Below are 17575 nucleotides of genomic sequence, written 5' to 3' on the forward strand. Positions count from 1 at the left end.
TACTACTTGTATTTTCAGTGTCCATTCTATCATCAAAATCCATCAGTGCTAAGCCAATGGGACTGAAGTCTTTTGTTAACTAAGGATCAGCCCTTCGAGAAGAAGTGCTCTTTTAAATAAGAGGCAAGATGAGACATGGCCAGCACTCCACATGCACTCCAAGCACTTTGCACTAAGGAGTAGTTCACACACACACACACACACACACATTCAAAAAGCTTTGACAACTTGCTATTCATTGTGAATAAGACATGGCTTTGCAACCCTACGCCCCCAGACGAGCTCAACAGCCTCTAAAGTGCCCAGCTACACTACAGGAGGAAATTGAGAAAGGCTTAACTTTGAGGGAATATCTGGCCATGCTTTGTGTGCTGATAGACTGACATGACTGAAATACCAATCAGACTTTAGTGACTCTCAGTTATTGTTGGCAATTATTACTATTTACATGATGCAATAAACATATTGCGCGTGTGCAACAGGTTCAACACATCACACCACCACAACTGCAGGTTCACAAGAGGCCAGATATTCCCAACAACATTTTATCCATATGTGTGCACAAGTTGCAACAGAGCCACAGCCACCCAAGGTGTCAGTCTGTCCAACAGCATCTTGAGTGTCCTTAAGCTCTTCCGTAGGGCTGTCTGTCTGACAGGCCGGCATCCATCTGGGAAGATAATGGGATTGTCTCCCTGGATTGGCCGCCCATGGGGCAGCAAAGGTTAGTGGGATGTGACCTTCTGGCCACCCAGTTTCCACTTGCATGGTTTAGAACTGTCAAGGACAAAGGACTGTGTATGTTTGTTGTGTCTCCACCCTTAACATCAGAATACAGACCTAGTGAAGGTGACCTATATTTTTAATTTAATCCGTGCACTCAGGTATTTAACCCACATCCTGTTCTTCTTTCTTTTCTGGGACACCTAATAGGTTCTGTGTTATTCTCTAAGAAGTCATTCTTGGGTGTTGAGCCAAGTATTTTGAAAGACAACACTCCTGTCTATGAAATATAACAACCCTCCTTATGAGTCTCTGGACGTGTCTGGAGATGAAAGAGCAGCAGGGAGGTGGCGTGTCGGTGTCAAACACTCCCAAGCATCCATTCTGTGGAAACTCACACATGGATACTTTTCCATTTTATAGGTGGGTGGGTTCACTTGGCTAACGAGAGGGGAGCACTGTCCTGGCAAAGCATCTGCTTGTGTTTCTCACTAACCTTGTACACAGGGAAGCGCTGGCGTGTCGGTGTGTTTGTACAGTGCTGTTTTCCATCACTGTCACTGGCTGTATTCTGCTAATTTCCATTGCCTGTCTGCGATTATATCTTCATATTTCATACCCCAGGGGATTGTGGAACATTGCACATTTGTGGCACCCGCTTTTTACTGTGAGGGCCACAGTGGGAAACCTTGACATTTCAACCTTTGTGGAGTTAGCAAAGGTTCTGAAAACATGCGCAGAAGAAAAAGAGTTTCAATAAAACTTTATGGAGTGGCTTCACTATGCTTCCATCCACATAGTTTAGATGATGGATTGGGGTTACTTTTTGAAAGAAACATTTTTGGTTGTTTTTTATTTTCTGTGATTAATGGCACAATTCAGAGGCCCAAAAAGCAACTGCAGTTCCACATGGCTTTTCTCTTGAAATCTAAATTTAGTTAGGTTTACTGGCTTAACAGATTTTAACTCTGTGTTTTCCCATGGCAGGAAGATCTGTGTGCACTGTAAGTGTCGTCGTGAGGAGCATGCAGTGACAGCCATGCCCGTAGAGATGGAGAAGACGGTCACCAAGCTGATGTACGACTTCCAGAGGAACTCTACCTCCGATGACGACTCTGGCTGTGCCCTGGAGGAGTATGCTTGGGTACCACCGGGCCTCAAACCTGAACAGGTATTGACATGCTTGCTTTTATGATAATCTGGCCCACATCACACCTAACGCTGGATGGATCTGTCCAGTGCAGTTTTCCCACCTGTCATTTTAGTATAGTTTGTAGTATTCTTTCATCGCTCCTTTGTCACTTGTTGTCAGTCGCACTCGCTTGTGGCTAATAATCCGGTGTTGATAGTCGGTGTTGATTTAAGGATTGGAGCACACAGCTTTGTGACATTCCCACCAATTGTCTGTGTTTTAAAGTATTGGTTGGTGCGTTCAAGCGTTAAGAACAGAGCGCACTGGCATGTCGAGACACTTAAAAATGGATCAAATGACAATGAGAGATCTGCAATCGCATTACAGTCCAACTCCAGTAGCTCTGGTTTCAACATGCACGTTATAATGTCACTTTAGTGATTTCAAATCCGATGGAAAAAGAAAAGGTTAAGTAAGTTTATGAAACATTATCTTAGTGCGCGTATGTGTGTGTGTGTGAAAGACCAGACAAAAGGGGATAAGGATTCCAGAGATGTGCACAGGCAAGTTTTAACCATACAATCTAACACACAAAAGTACGGTATGGTGTAAATCTTATATAATTTCATTGTACAAGTGCTACTGTTACACTGCTGTTCACTTAGACCAGCATGTCCGCATGTAATGGCATACCCGTTATGCTGACTGTGCTGCTCTGCAGGCTAATGGATAACTAGGATTATGTGGCTCCAGCAGTCAAATTAATCTCCCAATTTGTTCTGCCTGCAAACATGTTTACAGTAGGTTTCATTGCCTTTGCAACCACTAAGCTAAATCTACGTTATAAGAAACGCATTAAATAGCCCCATGCACGCTGAATCCTCCTTTATAACAGTCCACTGAACTGTAGGTGTGCACATGTGGGAGGGTTTTCAGTTTTATTGCACAATGGAAGCATTTATGGAAGCTGGTTTCATTTTGTTGATGAGCTAAGCGCAATGGGCTGGTCAATACGTTGTTGGCAGAGCTCCTGTTTTTACCTCGAAGGACTGAGAGCAGCTATTTTTCATTCCTCTCCAGGGTCACACTTACAACCCCGCAGTCAATTAGGTTCTCGTCTTGTGCAGATATGACCTCAGGTACAGTCAGGCAATGATTGGAACTCAGCTGGGTAGTCTGGCTAGAGCAGAGTGCTAAACAACCTGGAAAATAACTCTAAAATAAGATTTTTCATTCACTTTGACAATCCTCATAGCAGGGAACAATCGGTCCTCATGGAAAGAAAATAAATCAGCATTAGAAACCAATTCAGTTTGACGTTAGTACTGAAAATGTGCCCCAAATTATATCAGCCCCTATTTTCCCAAACTGATGTTGCAAGTCAATAAGGCTGTAGAAATGTGTTGTGTGACCTTTCACAGAGGAGTGGAAGTCAACACAAAGCTAATACTGAAGCTCCAGGATCTAACCGGTGGGTTTAGATTTCCCCGCTGGGAGCTGGTGCTCTGTATTGGTCTACCATTCACCCAGCACTGCTGTAAAATCACCTTTCTGTAACCAGAGATTTCTAAGCAGGACTCCAGTACTGAATCAGATATATCTGAGGGATTGTGAAGGATAATTCTCTGTCAATAAAATCCTGCTTACAGGTATTTGCATTTCTTTAACGTATTGCTGAAATACAGACTCAATAAAAGAATCGTCATCATGAAATGGAGCAATTGCTAAGTGTGTTGGACATGTTATTGAGCTGCAACCTGTGGAGGAACATGCAAACATTTGCTCTTCTCGTTCTCCTCTCTCCGTCCTTTAAAATACAATTCTTAGATGTTGTCAAGTTACAGTTTTGAGGGCCAGGAATGTTACTCAACAGTGGCCTGTAAGTGGTGTTTTCTTTTGCTTTTTTCGCCGTCACGTAGCAAGAGCTTCAGTGTATTATGCAGACACTGCTCCACATCTACACGGATCTGATTTTGATTTGCAGTCAAACATGAGGTATGCTTTTTTAAGCGCTCACATGTGGGACATTTGAATAGAAATACAGTTCAAGGCTATTCATGCAAACTAGAGGTCTTTCCAGGTTCTCAAATGGACCCGCGGCTTCGAAGTGGATGAATTAACTTTCAAACAACAAAGAGCCAGTCTGAAAGAGAACTGAGGACAGCTTGACCTGTTCCAAAATGGACCTGAGGACAATTAGGTCCATTCCACTCTGAGTTCAGGGACAATAAAGCTGTCAGCCGCTGGCCTGATTGTAGCCAGCAGCTGTGAATGCGAGATAAATAATAGGATGGAAACTTCATTTGGGTCGTCTGTGTGACTTTGGCCTAGACTTTTGGATGAAACAGTTCTGGGGACTTCTTGAGGATTACCCAGTGGGGAGTTTACACAGGCTTTTTATTCTATTCGTGTTTGCACCGCCTGTTGGAACACTGAATTAAAATAATAGCTGCTCTTCAGTTTGTGGAGCAAAATCCATATTTCCATTGTTCCATTTTTAAGGCTAATTGTTAAAAATAGCTATTGTTTACAGATTTATTTGAGAACAGGTTGCTGGTGTTGCGTTTGCTGTGTAAATTTACCTCTATACAAATCATCCTACATCTATCGTCAATAAAGATTCCTCCTGTGGTGGGAAAGTACCTGCCCTGAAGTAGGAGCTTAACAGACAAGATAATCTTTTATTTATCAAACAGTGGGGAAATTTGCAGCGTTGTAGCAGCAGACATAAAGACACTTCACCCAAACCCAGGCTCAAACCAGGGACCTTTAGATCTTCAGTCTAGCGCTCTCCCAACTGAGGTATTTTGGCACAAGGCTAGCCTATAAACAGAGTTCAATGAATTATGGTTATTGTAAGCTCCTGCAGTATGTACAGCCACAACAGTGGGTGCTTCCTCCAACAGCGTAAAGACTCATGGTCTTAAATTAACTTAAATGATCTCCTGCTTTTCCGTTTACCACCTTCCTGAGTTTGACACTTGCAGTTTTAGGTGAACTGTCAGAACTAATGAATTTCCAAAAACATAACTGCAGACAGTTACGTCCCCCTCAAGATGGATTGTAGAGATCTTTTAACATTTCATCCAGTGTCACCCAGAGGTCAGAATTTGGTTTATGACCAAATACTTTCAAAGTCAATGACCTTCCCATTAACCTCAGTTTCACTTTGTGTTTATTGCTTATTAGCAAATGTTGGCATGCTAACTGGTAACTGTGCTGACTACAGCGCTGAATCATAGGCATTCACACTTGTCGGCAAACGTGAGAAGAGAAGGGAAAAGAACGGAAGCAGCTATTAAATCCTCTATTTTTGCTTTGAAAACACAACGACTTCTTTCTCTGTGATATCTGTGTCCACTAACCATTGCAAAGTGGCTTGTTGAGAGAATGTCAGAACTGGTGCCTGGTGGTGTCTTTTCCTCTGGCTGTCTGGCCATTAACAGCAATAGAAACCAGCTGTGAGAAGCGATCTCTCTTGTCACTCATTTGCAAAGTCCTACCATTTGCTTCAGCTCTTAAAAACTCTCCCTTCAGTACAGTTTGAGATTCTGCCCTGTCTTTATTTTCGTCTGCTTTCGATTACAGTTATTATCACAAGCTGCTTCTCCAGGCTCTCGCTGAAAACTTACGTCCGTTACATGTATGCGTGTTCGTGTGTGTATCTGTCTTGTGATCTTTCCTCGGGGCAGTGTGCCTTTCACCTCCAGATTACAACCCTGTTGTTGTTGGAAGCACAATTCATTCTTTATCATTAGCAGTGTGTGTGTGCGTGCGTGAGTGCACATTAGGAGGTGTGTGTGTTTGTGTTTTTCTTTGTGTGTGTGCTTTGTGATTTATCGGTGCTTGACCACAGTCTGTCTGTCATGAACTGCCTTGAGGTTCCACCCCACCCCCGGCGTCCGTCCTGAGTTGTGCTGCTGGACATGAATCCTGGGTCCCTCGCCAAAGCTGGTGATAGCCAACAAAAGCAGAGCACAAGGAATTAGGTTACACCTCCAACAAGAGACTCCCGCTATAAATTCATCCCAACAACAAAGATGCTTGTATAAGGCCACTTTAAGGAAATACAGGCTGCCTTTGATGCCAAATGTGACGCCACAGCTCGAGGACCATTAAACATACGAGTGTTTTTAAAAGCAGCACAGTCTTAATTTGGATCTTCACACACTGCATGACTCCGTTATTCAGGTTAATCTGTTTTTGTGTGTCACACTCAGTCTTATTGCCAAGGACAAAGCTAGTGGCTTCTAACCAGTCAATCCATTCAGTGGACCAGTAGGTCATCAAGAGAGCCCTGACCTAGTCAGCAAGTATCGATCATGGATGTTATCTCCCTTTAATGCTTAAATTTGATCAAAGATAGCATTGCTCTTTGTTTTACTTATTTACTTTTACATTTATTTCCAATTTTCATTAATTCCCTCTCCTCACCTCTCCTCCTCCGCTCTCTTTTTGACCCGTGTCCTCAAATCTTCCTTTAAAACCCTGTAGCACTACTCTCGGTTTCATCCACCCCCACCAGTCACATTCATATATAACTGCCTGACCTCTGATGTACCCCGGCCCCCTGTTACAGTGTAATAAAAAGGACTGCGATAAATAACACAGAGATGACACTCATTGTCTGGCTTGGTAATGTAAAGAATGTCCAAGTAATGTGCAATGTCCAGATTAGCATAAATCCTTCTACCCGCACGCATTTGTGCGCATACACACTTCTATATGCATAAAAGAGGTAATTGCTGTTTTATTCGTGTGTGCGTGTGCAAGTGTGTGTGCACATTTGACAGGTCAGTAATACATTCCCATGTCAGTGTGCAGAGATGGAGAGGTGAGGTTCCATTAAGTCTCCGCTGGTGGGCCATAAATCAAAATGATTTTAACTGTGTTTTTTGAGTGTGTGTGTGTGTGTGTGGTGTTTGCTTTTGTCCCATCTTGATAGTTTTGTCTGTGTGCACTTGGACCTTTTAGCCATGAAATGATTAATCAACAATTTAATCATTTGAAGTAATTTATCAAATAAAAATAAAAAATTGTGGATGAATGCTTTTTAGAGATTCTGTTGTGCAAAATTAAAGCAACGTGAAGATAGTACCTTTCCCTTATCGGCAATTTTATTTTGTCATAGACATAATATTAGAATAATAGTTCAAAGATTGACTGATAACTAAAAGAACAATTTCTTCAGACCCAGTGTCCGCCGGTTTAAGTGTTGCGAGAATGTGCTTACCCATCGTTCTCATCTTTTCTCTTCCTCAGGTTCATCAGTACTACAGCTCCCTGCCTGAGGACAAGGTGCCCTACGTGAACAGCCCAGGAGAGAAATACCGCATCAAACAGCTGCTCCATCAGCTCCCGCCCCACGACAATGAGGTAAGAGTCTAAACTCATACCCTCCCCCACCTCCATCCACTATCCATCTATCACTCCCTCCCCTCCTTTAGGGCAATACAGAGATAAGAGGGGAGCTAGGGAGGAGACTGACACAGACAGAAATGAGTGAGAATGAGATAGTCAAGTGATTGGAGCTGGCTATTAAAGTTTGTTACATTAATAAATCATTACCTCTTTAATCTTGAGTTATCAGATGACACAGGACAATCCCAGAGACGACTGGTACCTTTCGGCACCTTATGCTAGGATAACAATCAGCCTGAGCTAATATTTGTTTTCACTTTCTCGCATGATGAGCGGGATAGGTTTTTAGTTTTAATTTGATTCTTCAACTGAGCATAGTATTAGACTTCCTGAGATGTGATTTCAAGTCTGGATCCGGGTTACAATTATAAATACCATCATCCTTTTTTTTATTCTTTGGTTACTTCTTAAGCCATTTATGATTCAAAAATAGAGCTTTAGATCTCCGTTAACTGGAATGAAAAATTATACTAGTAATGATATTATCATATCTTTCACATTCTTTTCAAATAACTACCATTAACTCTATCAAATGATCAAAATTACAAATGTATGTTAAATGTCTGTTTTGTGTGTGTGTGTCTAGGTACGTTACTGTAATAGTCTGGATGACGAGGAGAAGCGAGAACTGAAGCTCTTCAGTAACCAACGGAAACGGGAAAATCTGGGTCGCGGCAATGTCCGTCCATTCCCCGTGACGATGACGGGGGCAATCTGCGAGCAGGTAGGTGACAGAAATATCAACAACTGAATCTGTGGCAACGACGAAGAGAAGTGGTTTCACTTTTAAATGTCATACTGCGTGCCATGACAAGAATGAGATCAAAGGTGCGTCATATGGCCAGTGGAATGAAAGCAATGAATCGTGTGACAGACATACTGAACAGCCCGCTGGCATTTCAGGTATTTGTTATGATCAATGAGAGGTGCTTTATGTTGACATATAAAGAGCAGGGATGCATCAATCGTCTGCTTTTATAACAGCGTTGTGACCTTGTCGGTCTCACCTCAGAGTCTTGGCCTTAAGATGATCTTGAGATAGTGGGTGTCATCTCATTTTTCCCTGTACAGCACCAGCTGTCAGACTCAGACAATCACAGCATTTGTTTGATTTAAAACGCAGCATCACGTAATACCTCAGAGAACCAAGTTAGGGTTGAAACCGCTCTAGATATCCTGAAAACATTTCACAGCTGATGGTGTGTCCTTTTAAACACAAACTTTATCCCTTTGTCACTGTATGTGCAGGCTCAACAAAAGTGGAGTTACTCTATGTTGTGCTGGTGCCCCGGGTGTACAGCCGCTTTACAGCCTGTGTTTCTCATCCAGTTAGCAGGCAAACACGAACACACATACATGAGGGAGCAGATTGTTGGGAGAGTGTGTATTGATTGAATTCCCCATCCCCCTTTGGCTTTCTTGCAGCAGTAGGCTTTTTGCCTTAGATAACCTGATTGTAACTCTCTACCACTTTCTCCACCTTCCCACCCCTCTAAGGCCCCGTCCACATGGAGACGCTTTTTGGTCTAAACGCAGATGTTTTGCATCGTTTTGGCCGATCGTCCACACGAATCCCGTAAATTTTCCAGGGTAGGAGGAAAAACGCATACGTGCATTTCGATGATGTCATCGCCACACCCCTCGAGCAGCCTTCCACCTCTTATATCCCGCGAGACGTCTCATAACAACATCAACAACAATGGCGGACTACATGCTCGTGTTCCTGCTGGAGAAGATATTGAGCCTATTAGGGTTACCAGGGCAAAATATCATTTCTCCTTGAGTTTGGTTTCTTCTAAAGCCGATTTGTAAACAGCGCTCAAGCTTTATGTGCATGCTCTGCCTCTTCCTCTCCGTTTTTGGTGAATTTCTGAAACTGAAACAGCGCCACCTATAGGCCTGGAATATGAAGTAGCGTTTTCAGTCGTGTTGAAACGGATCCGTGTGGACGCAGATATTCTTGAAACGATGCCAGGGAAAATGGAGGGGGAAAAGATCGTTTTCGTACGTGTGGACGAGGCCTAAATCTACTTTGCCCACCTGACCTTTCCCCCCGTCTCCTCAGCACTCCCCCCTCGTTTATCTCTCCAGCTTCTCTACCTTTACATCTCCACGTCTGTCTCACTCTCCTTTTTATCCTCCCTTAACATGCTCCATTTTTATTCCCCCTATCTTGTGCCATGAGCATTCTCCTTCAGAAAGTCAACTTCATCAGTCATGTGTGGCTGGGGAGAACATGTGCAATCAACACAACTTCTCTTCTCAGTTTAGTCTAGTTTACATGGAAAATTGAGTTAGAGAGAATGTAATACACTGCAATACACTGAATCATTTAGTCTGTCTGTCAAAGTTACCACGAAAAGGTCACTTGAAGTCCTTGGACATAGGACATTCTCAGTTGATGTTTTTCTGTACATTATATGATAGTTAACTGAATCTCTCTGGGTTTTGGACTTGTTAGTCGCAGCTGTTATCTTCTAAAGCTCGACTAAGAGTTACATGGTGTAATTTTGTCCTCACAAACGTATACCATGAGTTGCACAGATTTAGAAAAATGGAGAATAATTGGTTTTGGCACCACCCCGAGCATAGGCGTCAGGATAGTGCGCTAGAAACTGGGAGTTGACTAGTGGCACATAGAGAAACTTGCCACGCCAAAAACCACTTTCTAAAAAATGTTGCTTTGCTTCTCTTTCGTTTCAGTGTGGAGGCCAGATAAATGGCGGCGACATCGCTGTGTTTGCGTCCCGGGCGGGTCATGGCGTGTGCTGGCACCCCGCCTGCTTCATGTGCAGCATGTGTAATGAGCTCCTGGTGGACCTCATCTACTTCTACCAGGATGGAAAAATCTACTGCGGCCGGCACCACGCTGAGAGGCTGAAGCCGCGCTGCACCGCCTGCGATGAGGTAGGCACCCCCTCACATGCAAATCCCCGTGCTCGCACATGGGTGATGGTGTGTTGATAGATGCGCATGTCACCCACTTGAGCACACTGGGCCTGTAACTGTGTCAGCTGAGCTATTTATAAAGGACAGTATTTACACACATGCATTCTGCGCCAACATAGACACCAAGCCGCCGTCATATGATACTGATATCCTTACAGCACACGCTGTCACAGTTTAATGCATGCTGACATTTTACAGTGTAATGGAGTCAGCTTTCAGTGTCCCCATCTCCCAACCATTAACACTGATTTACTCTCTTACCATGCGAATGGGGACATGGACACTTTTAGTATTTAAAAAGCACCTCTGTGGTTTAACAGCAGCGTCATTAAAAGCAAATGCACCGTCTATATTTGACCCGGCACACATTAGCCTCCTACACAAGTCAGTGACAAATACGATGATCAAAGAGTACTTAACTGCAGAGGAGAAGGTGGTGAATATGGACGGGGAGGGAGGGCAAGCAAAGTCTTTGTCCTGTCATTCAGCACACGGTAATAACCCAGCTGAGGTTTTACCTCTACGGGCCTGCGATAAACGATACTCTTTGTTATCTCTCCTTTCTTAGATCATCTTAGCGGATGAGTGCACGGAGGCGGAGGGCCGTCACTGGCACATGAAGCACTTCTGCTGTTTCGAATGTGAAACAGTCCTGGGAGGACAGCGTTACATCATGAAGGAGGGTCGACCCTACTGCTGCTCCTGCTTTGAGTCCCTCTATGCAGAGTACTGCGACTCCTGCGGGGAACACATCGGTATGTAGATTAGACAAGTGTTAATACAAACTGCAGCAATCACCAGCAGGTCATGCACAGAAACCTAATATTGTAATACTGCAACAAATACTTGGAAATAGGTGATTGGGAAAAGGGTGACCTCATTTTTTTAAAGGGTAACTCAGACGAGAAAAGAGCTACACTAGGAAGGATATGGCCTGGTTTCCTGTAGTTTATCATTAAATGATGTCATCCACGGTCAGGCATTTGATGGCACAGCTGAGGGCCACAGAGACCTCAGTTTACAGAGCACAGAAATATGTACAGTATACATCATTTAGCGTGAAACCAACCTGGGGCAAAGGCACGAGGGTATCAAGTGACTTTTCAACATCAGGATCTGTTTTTGTTGCAGACACACACACCGCTTGTCAGTTTACTACAAATTTAAACATCACCCAACTTTCAGCGTTAGAGGCAAACCCACTGAGAGAAGTAACTGGGCTATTTTTCAGCTGGAAACTCTCATATTAACGCCCCTTGGCCAAATGCCACCTCCTCCTCTGCGTGTGATTTTGTGTGTGTGTGTGCGTGTGTGTGTGTTTCCCCCGACAGGATGCCCAGGTGTGATTTTGGCGCATATCTCTCAACAAATTTGCTCTGTAATTATCTGTCAGACAGGATACAGAAAAGTATTTGGCTAAAAAAAAATACAACTGATTATAAATTAAAACCATCAGAAAACACTCTGAAACCAGATGGCAACCATTAGCAAATAGCTGGTTTTCTTTCCCCCCGCGACAACTGGAAACATTCTCTAAATGCTATGTGTTTATACAATGCCGGGCAAGCTCTATAATGACTTTGCCTCAAAGCATAGCTAAGTCACCGCCTCTAGCTCCATTTTCTCCACTGAACAAGCTACTTGCAATGTGCTAGTTTTTCCCCACAAGAAAAATAACACTTGAAGATTTTTAATTCCAAACCATTTGATGAAGACACGGTGCTTTGTATTGTAGCTGTACAAGCCCCACAATCTGTCATTTTACCTAAACCCTTTGGAATCATGTGTTGTGTGTCTTTCCTGCAGGCATTGATCAAGGCCAGATGACATATGATGGGCAGCACTGGCATGCCACAGAAGGCTGCTTCTGCTGTGCACGCTGTAAACGCTCCCTGCTCGGTCGACCCTTCCTGCCCAAGCAGGGTCAAATCTTCTGCTCACGTTCCTGCAGTCTGGGGGAGGAGCCCAACGGATCAGACTCTTCTGATTCTGCCTTCCAAAGTGCTCGGTCCACCAGGGAGTCGAGACGCAGCTCCAAAACGGCGAAAAGTGGAGGAGGGGGCGGCGTGCAAACTGAGAGGTTTTCAGGAGAGGTGGACCCTCTGTCTTTACAAATGGATCTTCTGAGTCTCTCCAGCCAAACACCCAGTTTGACTCGTGAACCACCTTCCTGGAAGAACCAAGAGCATCCAGGTGACGGTTATAGTTACGATTCCCAGTGTGATCCCTCGTCTAACCCCACCCCTCTCCAGCTCCTCAGCCAGTGCAATGTCAGGAGTGCTTATAACCCCACCTGCTCTGGACAGAATAATCAACACCAGGATCACAGAATCAAGGAGAATGGAGGTTTAAAAAGACCCCCTATCTCTGCCATGAAAGGCCACTCTCTGAATGAGACATGGTTCCAACAGCCACCTCCAGAGGATTTCTATCCACCCAAACTGAGGACCCAAAAGAGTTTCACTGAGGTGTCCCACTGCACTCAGCACCACAACGGATTCTCCTCGGACAAGCGCTCTATTAGTTTGCACGGTTTTCAGAGGGACAGAGATGCGGGACCTCCAACAACTACCCAAGTGGCAAGAAGCAGGAACCCGATTAATGCACTTAACTTTACAGAGCAACTGACCCCTCTAGAGCAGACCCCAAGAGGATCTATGGAGTCCTTGGCTCTGTCCAATGCTACAGGTACACTTTTAACTATTATGCAAATAATAATAATAATAATAATAATAATAATGTTTAAATAAAAGGCAGTTTTCACACCTAATGCATCTTTATTTCCCTTTCAGGCAATTCAGCAGACGGTGGAGGAAAGCGACAGGAGCACCTTTCTCGTTTCTCCATGCCGGACCTTAGCAAAGACTCTGGAATGAATGGGTCTGAGAAAAGTAACATGGACACGCTCAACTCTTCAGTGCAGTTTCGTAGCTCTGAGTCCATTCACAGTCTCACTGCCACTCAGTCCTACATGGAAATGAAACCCACCAGGTCCTCTCAGTACCAGGTGCAGTACTGTGACCCTCCCGGCATGGGTGTGAGTATGGGCATGGCTCATTTACCACCTGGCTTCACCTTCCAGGAGGAGGACAGAATAAGTTTGGTGAGCAGCGCCAACGCTGCACGCCTTCCACCCATCAGTGAGCGCAGGGTGAGTGGTGGAGGCGGAGGCGGAGGTGGAGGTGGAGGTGGAGGTGGAGGGAGGGGAGCAAATATTCGGATAGATGCTCCAGAGGAGACTCCACAGAGGCGTCGGCACCACCATCACCGTCCCCGGAGATCCCGTCGCTCTCGTTCAGAAAATGCTCTCCACTTGGTGGCAGAACGTAGAGCAAGACCTCAAGAAAGACCCCAGCTTCGTGTCCGAGAGGATTACGACCGCTTCCCACCTCCAAGGAGTGCCAGGGATCAGTTTGGAGCAGGAGGGGCAGGGGGAAGATACCAACCACAACTTTTCAGGCAGTGCCCCAGGACCACTTCAGAAATGACTTTACAGAACCCCGGAGCCAGCAGACGCACTGGCTTGAGCCAGTACTCCTGGGATGATTATGATGACGATGACTGGTGTTCTACTTGTTCTTCATCCTCCGAATCAGAGGATGAAGGTTACTTCCTGGGTGAGCCAATCCCCAGGCCCATCCAGCTGCGCTACCTCAGCAACCAGGAGCTGGTCCATAAGTACAACAACACGGGGATGGGTGGACCCAACCGCAGCGGACAATTACACACCCGCAAACGCAGAAAAAGCAAAAACTGCATTATCTCTTAACATCTTGTCCTTTGGTACAGTAAACTACTCTTTGTTTAGCTCATGTACACTAACATCCATCAGTAACAAGTCAACTTTTTACAGTGTTGTTGCCTGTTGATTATCATGTAATAAACGTCAGTGATGAATTACAGTTGGTAAACAGTTAAAAAAGCAACAGTGTTTGCATGTTTGTTCATTTTAATGTTTCAGAATATCTCCTGAGTATTAATGCTAAAACCTATGTGTCAGATTCTATCGACACAAAGTTTATCAAAAACTGATGTGATTTTTTTTTTTTTATCATAACTTCATTTTCATGCAGCAAACAAGTGTACAACATAGTCGGTTTAGTACAGTTTTGCTTTTTCATGCAATGTGATTTAGATATAAGATATACTGTACAATTGAATTCAATTCATAGTATGTACATAGCTAAATGAAGTAATAATATCACTTAAGTTAAAGAAGTCAGTGTAAATATGGTTGTAAATGAGGCCCCACATATTTTTATATTTTGTATGGATAGAATCATTTATGTATTAAATATCTATAATGTAGACATAGAACATGATGAGAAAACAACGTATGCATGTGTTATTTGGCTGACCTGGTCCTGCAACTGGAATAAAGGAATATTTCAGTGACTTCTATGATTGACAGCTGGTCTTTCTCTCCAGGGTGTGACAGCACACGTGCGATGAAGTGTGCAAAACAGTCACTTTCTCCATCTGCTTAATGCATAAATGAATGACAATGTGGTGCAGAGGTTGATTAGAGTCATCCTCCAGTGGACTGTTAGAGGGTAAAGGGTGCATTCACATTCAAACACACAGAGGTCCATTGTCCGGGAAGCAGATGCCGCTAAACATCTAGGTTATTGCATCAGTCTCTGCAAGTTGGAAACTGCTGACAAAGGTCTGAGGATTTAATTATTGGAATCTGGTGATGCTTTAAGTGTTATCCTGCCCATGCGAGTTCATGCTAGATATTCTGTGTGTTTACTTTGATGATACCCTGACTTTTAATTTATTGGCATCATCATGTCATTTTTAATTTAACCAATACTTTGGCTTTTGACCTGTTACCTGCAAATAAAATGTTAAAATTCCAGTCGTTCTGAGCCGACTTTTCCGTGCTTTTTTACTAATATTAACACTAACATGCTAACGTTGAACACGTTGTTATTCTGAGCATATTGCCGTGCTAATAACATGCACCTCTTCAACAAGATGACATCTGCCCATGTAGCCCTCAAATGCCTTAGGTAATCAGCGACCCAGCACTATGTTACATCTTGTGATTCATTCATTTTTTCCACTTAAGCACTCAACTCCATGCCCCTCAGACTGGTTTAACAATGCACCGGCATGATAATAATGCCTCCGCAAATGAAGACGTACCTCAAGCAACTGATGACGGAGGAAGTCTTTTCTGTGTTATGCTCTAATCAGGTCATTTAAAAGCAGAACTGGAGCATTAGAATGACAGTAATTCAGAGCACATATCACATGCTCTCTGAATGGCTCCAAGTATGTCCAGCTAGCAGTCCCAAGAGAAAGTCAGACTGAGGAGGGAATTTCATTTAGTCATTCAGCAATTGCCTGAATCCTGAGCTTATAAAGACACAAGTAGATTTCCAGGCCAAAGCCAGAAGATCCCACTAGTGAGCACAATTTTGGAAAATGTGGACCTTTCAGCTGCTTATGGTAGATGTTTGGTCTCAAATTTACTGCATAAAAAGTACTGAATAGTGCCAGCGTAATGACGCATGCATTTGCAGGTTAATTATTGGCATACACTGTTTACCAGGTTGTGTTGCTAAGTGTTAAGTAGTGTCATAGTGTAAATTGGATTGCTTCGGACATCCATGTGGTCAGGGATTACCTCCGCTAGCCCCCATAATCCACACACACACACACACAGACTCATATATATATTTGGAACAAGGTGTGTGAGTGCCAATCCCTTGATTAGAGCCACTGAAGCTCTAATGCTGTTGACATAATTAGTACATTAGTGTGTTTACTTCACCTAACCTCAACTTCCAAGGTGTGTGTTTTCATATTTACAGAGCAGACATCATTTAGAAGACTAAACTAAAACCAGCTGCGTAAACATGTGAGATAAATTATGCCAGATGGCTGATGGCTTATTCTGTTAATATGGACTTTCCCCAAATTTTAGTCTTCCGACTGTGGCTGCAGATCATTAGTCACATCAGCAGAAAGGTGGAATTTGCATCATTTTAATCTTCTTCTCGTTGTCTTCAAGGGTAATGAGACATACACTGTCCTTTCTATGTTCAGTAATATGGACACGATTGTCCTTGACATGTGAGGCTCCTTAACATCATGATTACCAGCCCATATTAGTTTGTTTCTTTATTAGTCCCTCACCCAAATGTTTGCATGTGTGTGGGGTGTCTCCATGTGTTTAATTAAAAGCAAATGGAGGCCGTACAGTGAGGGGTGCCACAGATTGCAGCCATATGCTTCACAGGCTGTGCCATATTTAAGGCAGCGGATGGTGGGGAGATAATCCTCGAGTTGTGTGAATGCTTCCAGTTGTGCCAGTCATATTGTCAGCCAAGTCAGTGTATCAGAGCCACAAGCGGTTATGTACCTTCACTGCACAAAGACCTCTCCTGTCAGGAAGAAGTAGTCTGATTATTTCCTGATCAGAACTGCCAATCTTATTGGTCACTCTTGTGCAATTATGTGTCTAAAAGCCATCTGAATTAACATGTACTCTGAATAGGTCTCTCTTATATTCTTAATGTGCAATGCTTCTGGTCGTAATATAGCATAGCTGTAATAAAATATATAAAACGTGCTTCTGTTCTGCTCTTCACTCTTTCATACCACTTTTTTAGTTAAACTGCATGTTTACATATAAACTAAGAACTAAGAAGAAAAGTTTGTCATAAAACTTGTTAAACATTGTTCTTTTGTAAAGTATTCTTACTATTTCTAAAGGAGCTGAAAGCAAAGGTTTTTCCTTATTAGAGCGGAATAAAACTACTTTTGCATGGAGAACTCTCAATGTAATTAACAGCAGGTTAAGTGCATTATAGATTTTTGCATCTTTGCCGATAATTGCAGCTGCCTCTTTAGACTGATGGCGGTGCTACTGTTATTGTTTTTTTGATTTTCACCTGACCACACTGTAGCAATGGTCACAAATCTTAAATGACATTAACTGCCCTGAGCTTTTCTTTTTTAAAGGCCTGACAGAACGGCCATTGTCCGGGGAAACGACAGTCATACTTTCATTTACTCCAAGGAATGTGTGTGCACTGAAAAAACAGTTCAATTCCATTCAGTTTCAATTTTATTTACTCAGCGCCAACAATCCAGATCCTCACAAGATGCTTTACAGATCTCGTGAAACCCGCAGAGCAAAAACTAAGGCGAAGGTGGCAAGAAAAAACACCTATTTTAACAGGAAGAAACTCTGAGCAGAACCAAGCTCATTTGAGGGGACACATCTGCTTGAGGCCAGCCGGGTAGAGAGACAGAGAAAAGAAGGAAAGAGAGGAGAGCAGCAGAGGGAAGCAGATAAATGTATACATGCAGCATATATACATATATATACAAACA

General features: G+C 43.4%; 1 protein-coding gene across 2 annotated transcripts in view; it reads left to right on the forward strand.

Moving 5' to 3' along the window:
• Positions 1–15308, forward strand: part of prickle2b (prickle homolog 2b) — an 88320-nt gene extending 73012 nt beyond the window's left edge. For both annotated transcript variants that reach the window (XM_084543316.1, XM_084543315.1), the window contains exons 2-8: positions 1711–1894; positions 7118–7231; positions 7863–8000; positions 9980–10183; positions 10794–10980; positions 12032–12913; positions 13018–15308. In XM_084543316.1, coding sequence (XP_084399442.1) covers positions 1763–1894; positions 7118–7231; positions 7863–8000; positions 9980–10183; positions 10794–10980; positions 12032–12913; positions 13018–13994 — 2634 coding nt within the window. In that variant the 5' untranslated portion in view covers positions 1711–1762 and the 3' untranslated portion in view covers positions 13995–15308. The remainder of the gene's footprint in view (positions 1–1710; positions 1895–7117; positions 7232–7862; positions 8001–9979; positions 10184–10793; positions 10981–12031; positions 12914–13017) is intronic.
• Positions 15309–17575: the final 2267 nt, after the last annotated feature.

Source organism: Chelon labrosus (assembly GCF_963514085.1).
Source record: "Chelon labrosus genome assembly, chromosome: 4".
Taxonomy (NCBI): Eukaryota; Metazoa; Chordata; class Actinopteri; order Mugiliformes; family Mugilidae; genus Chelon; species Chelon labrosus.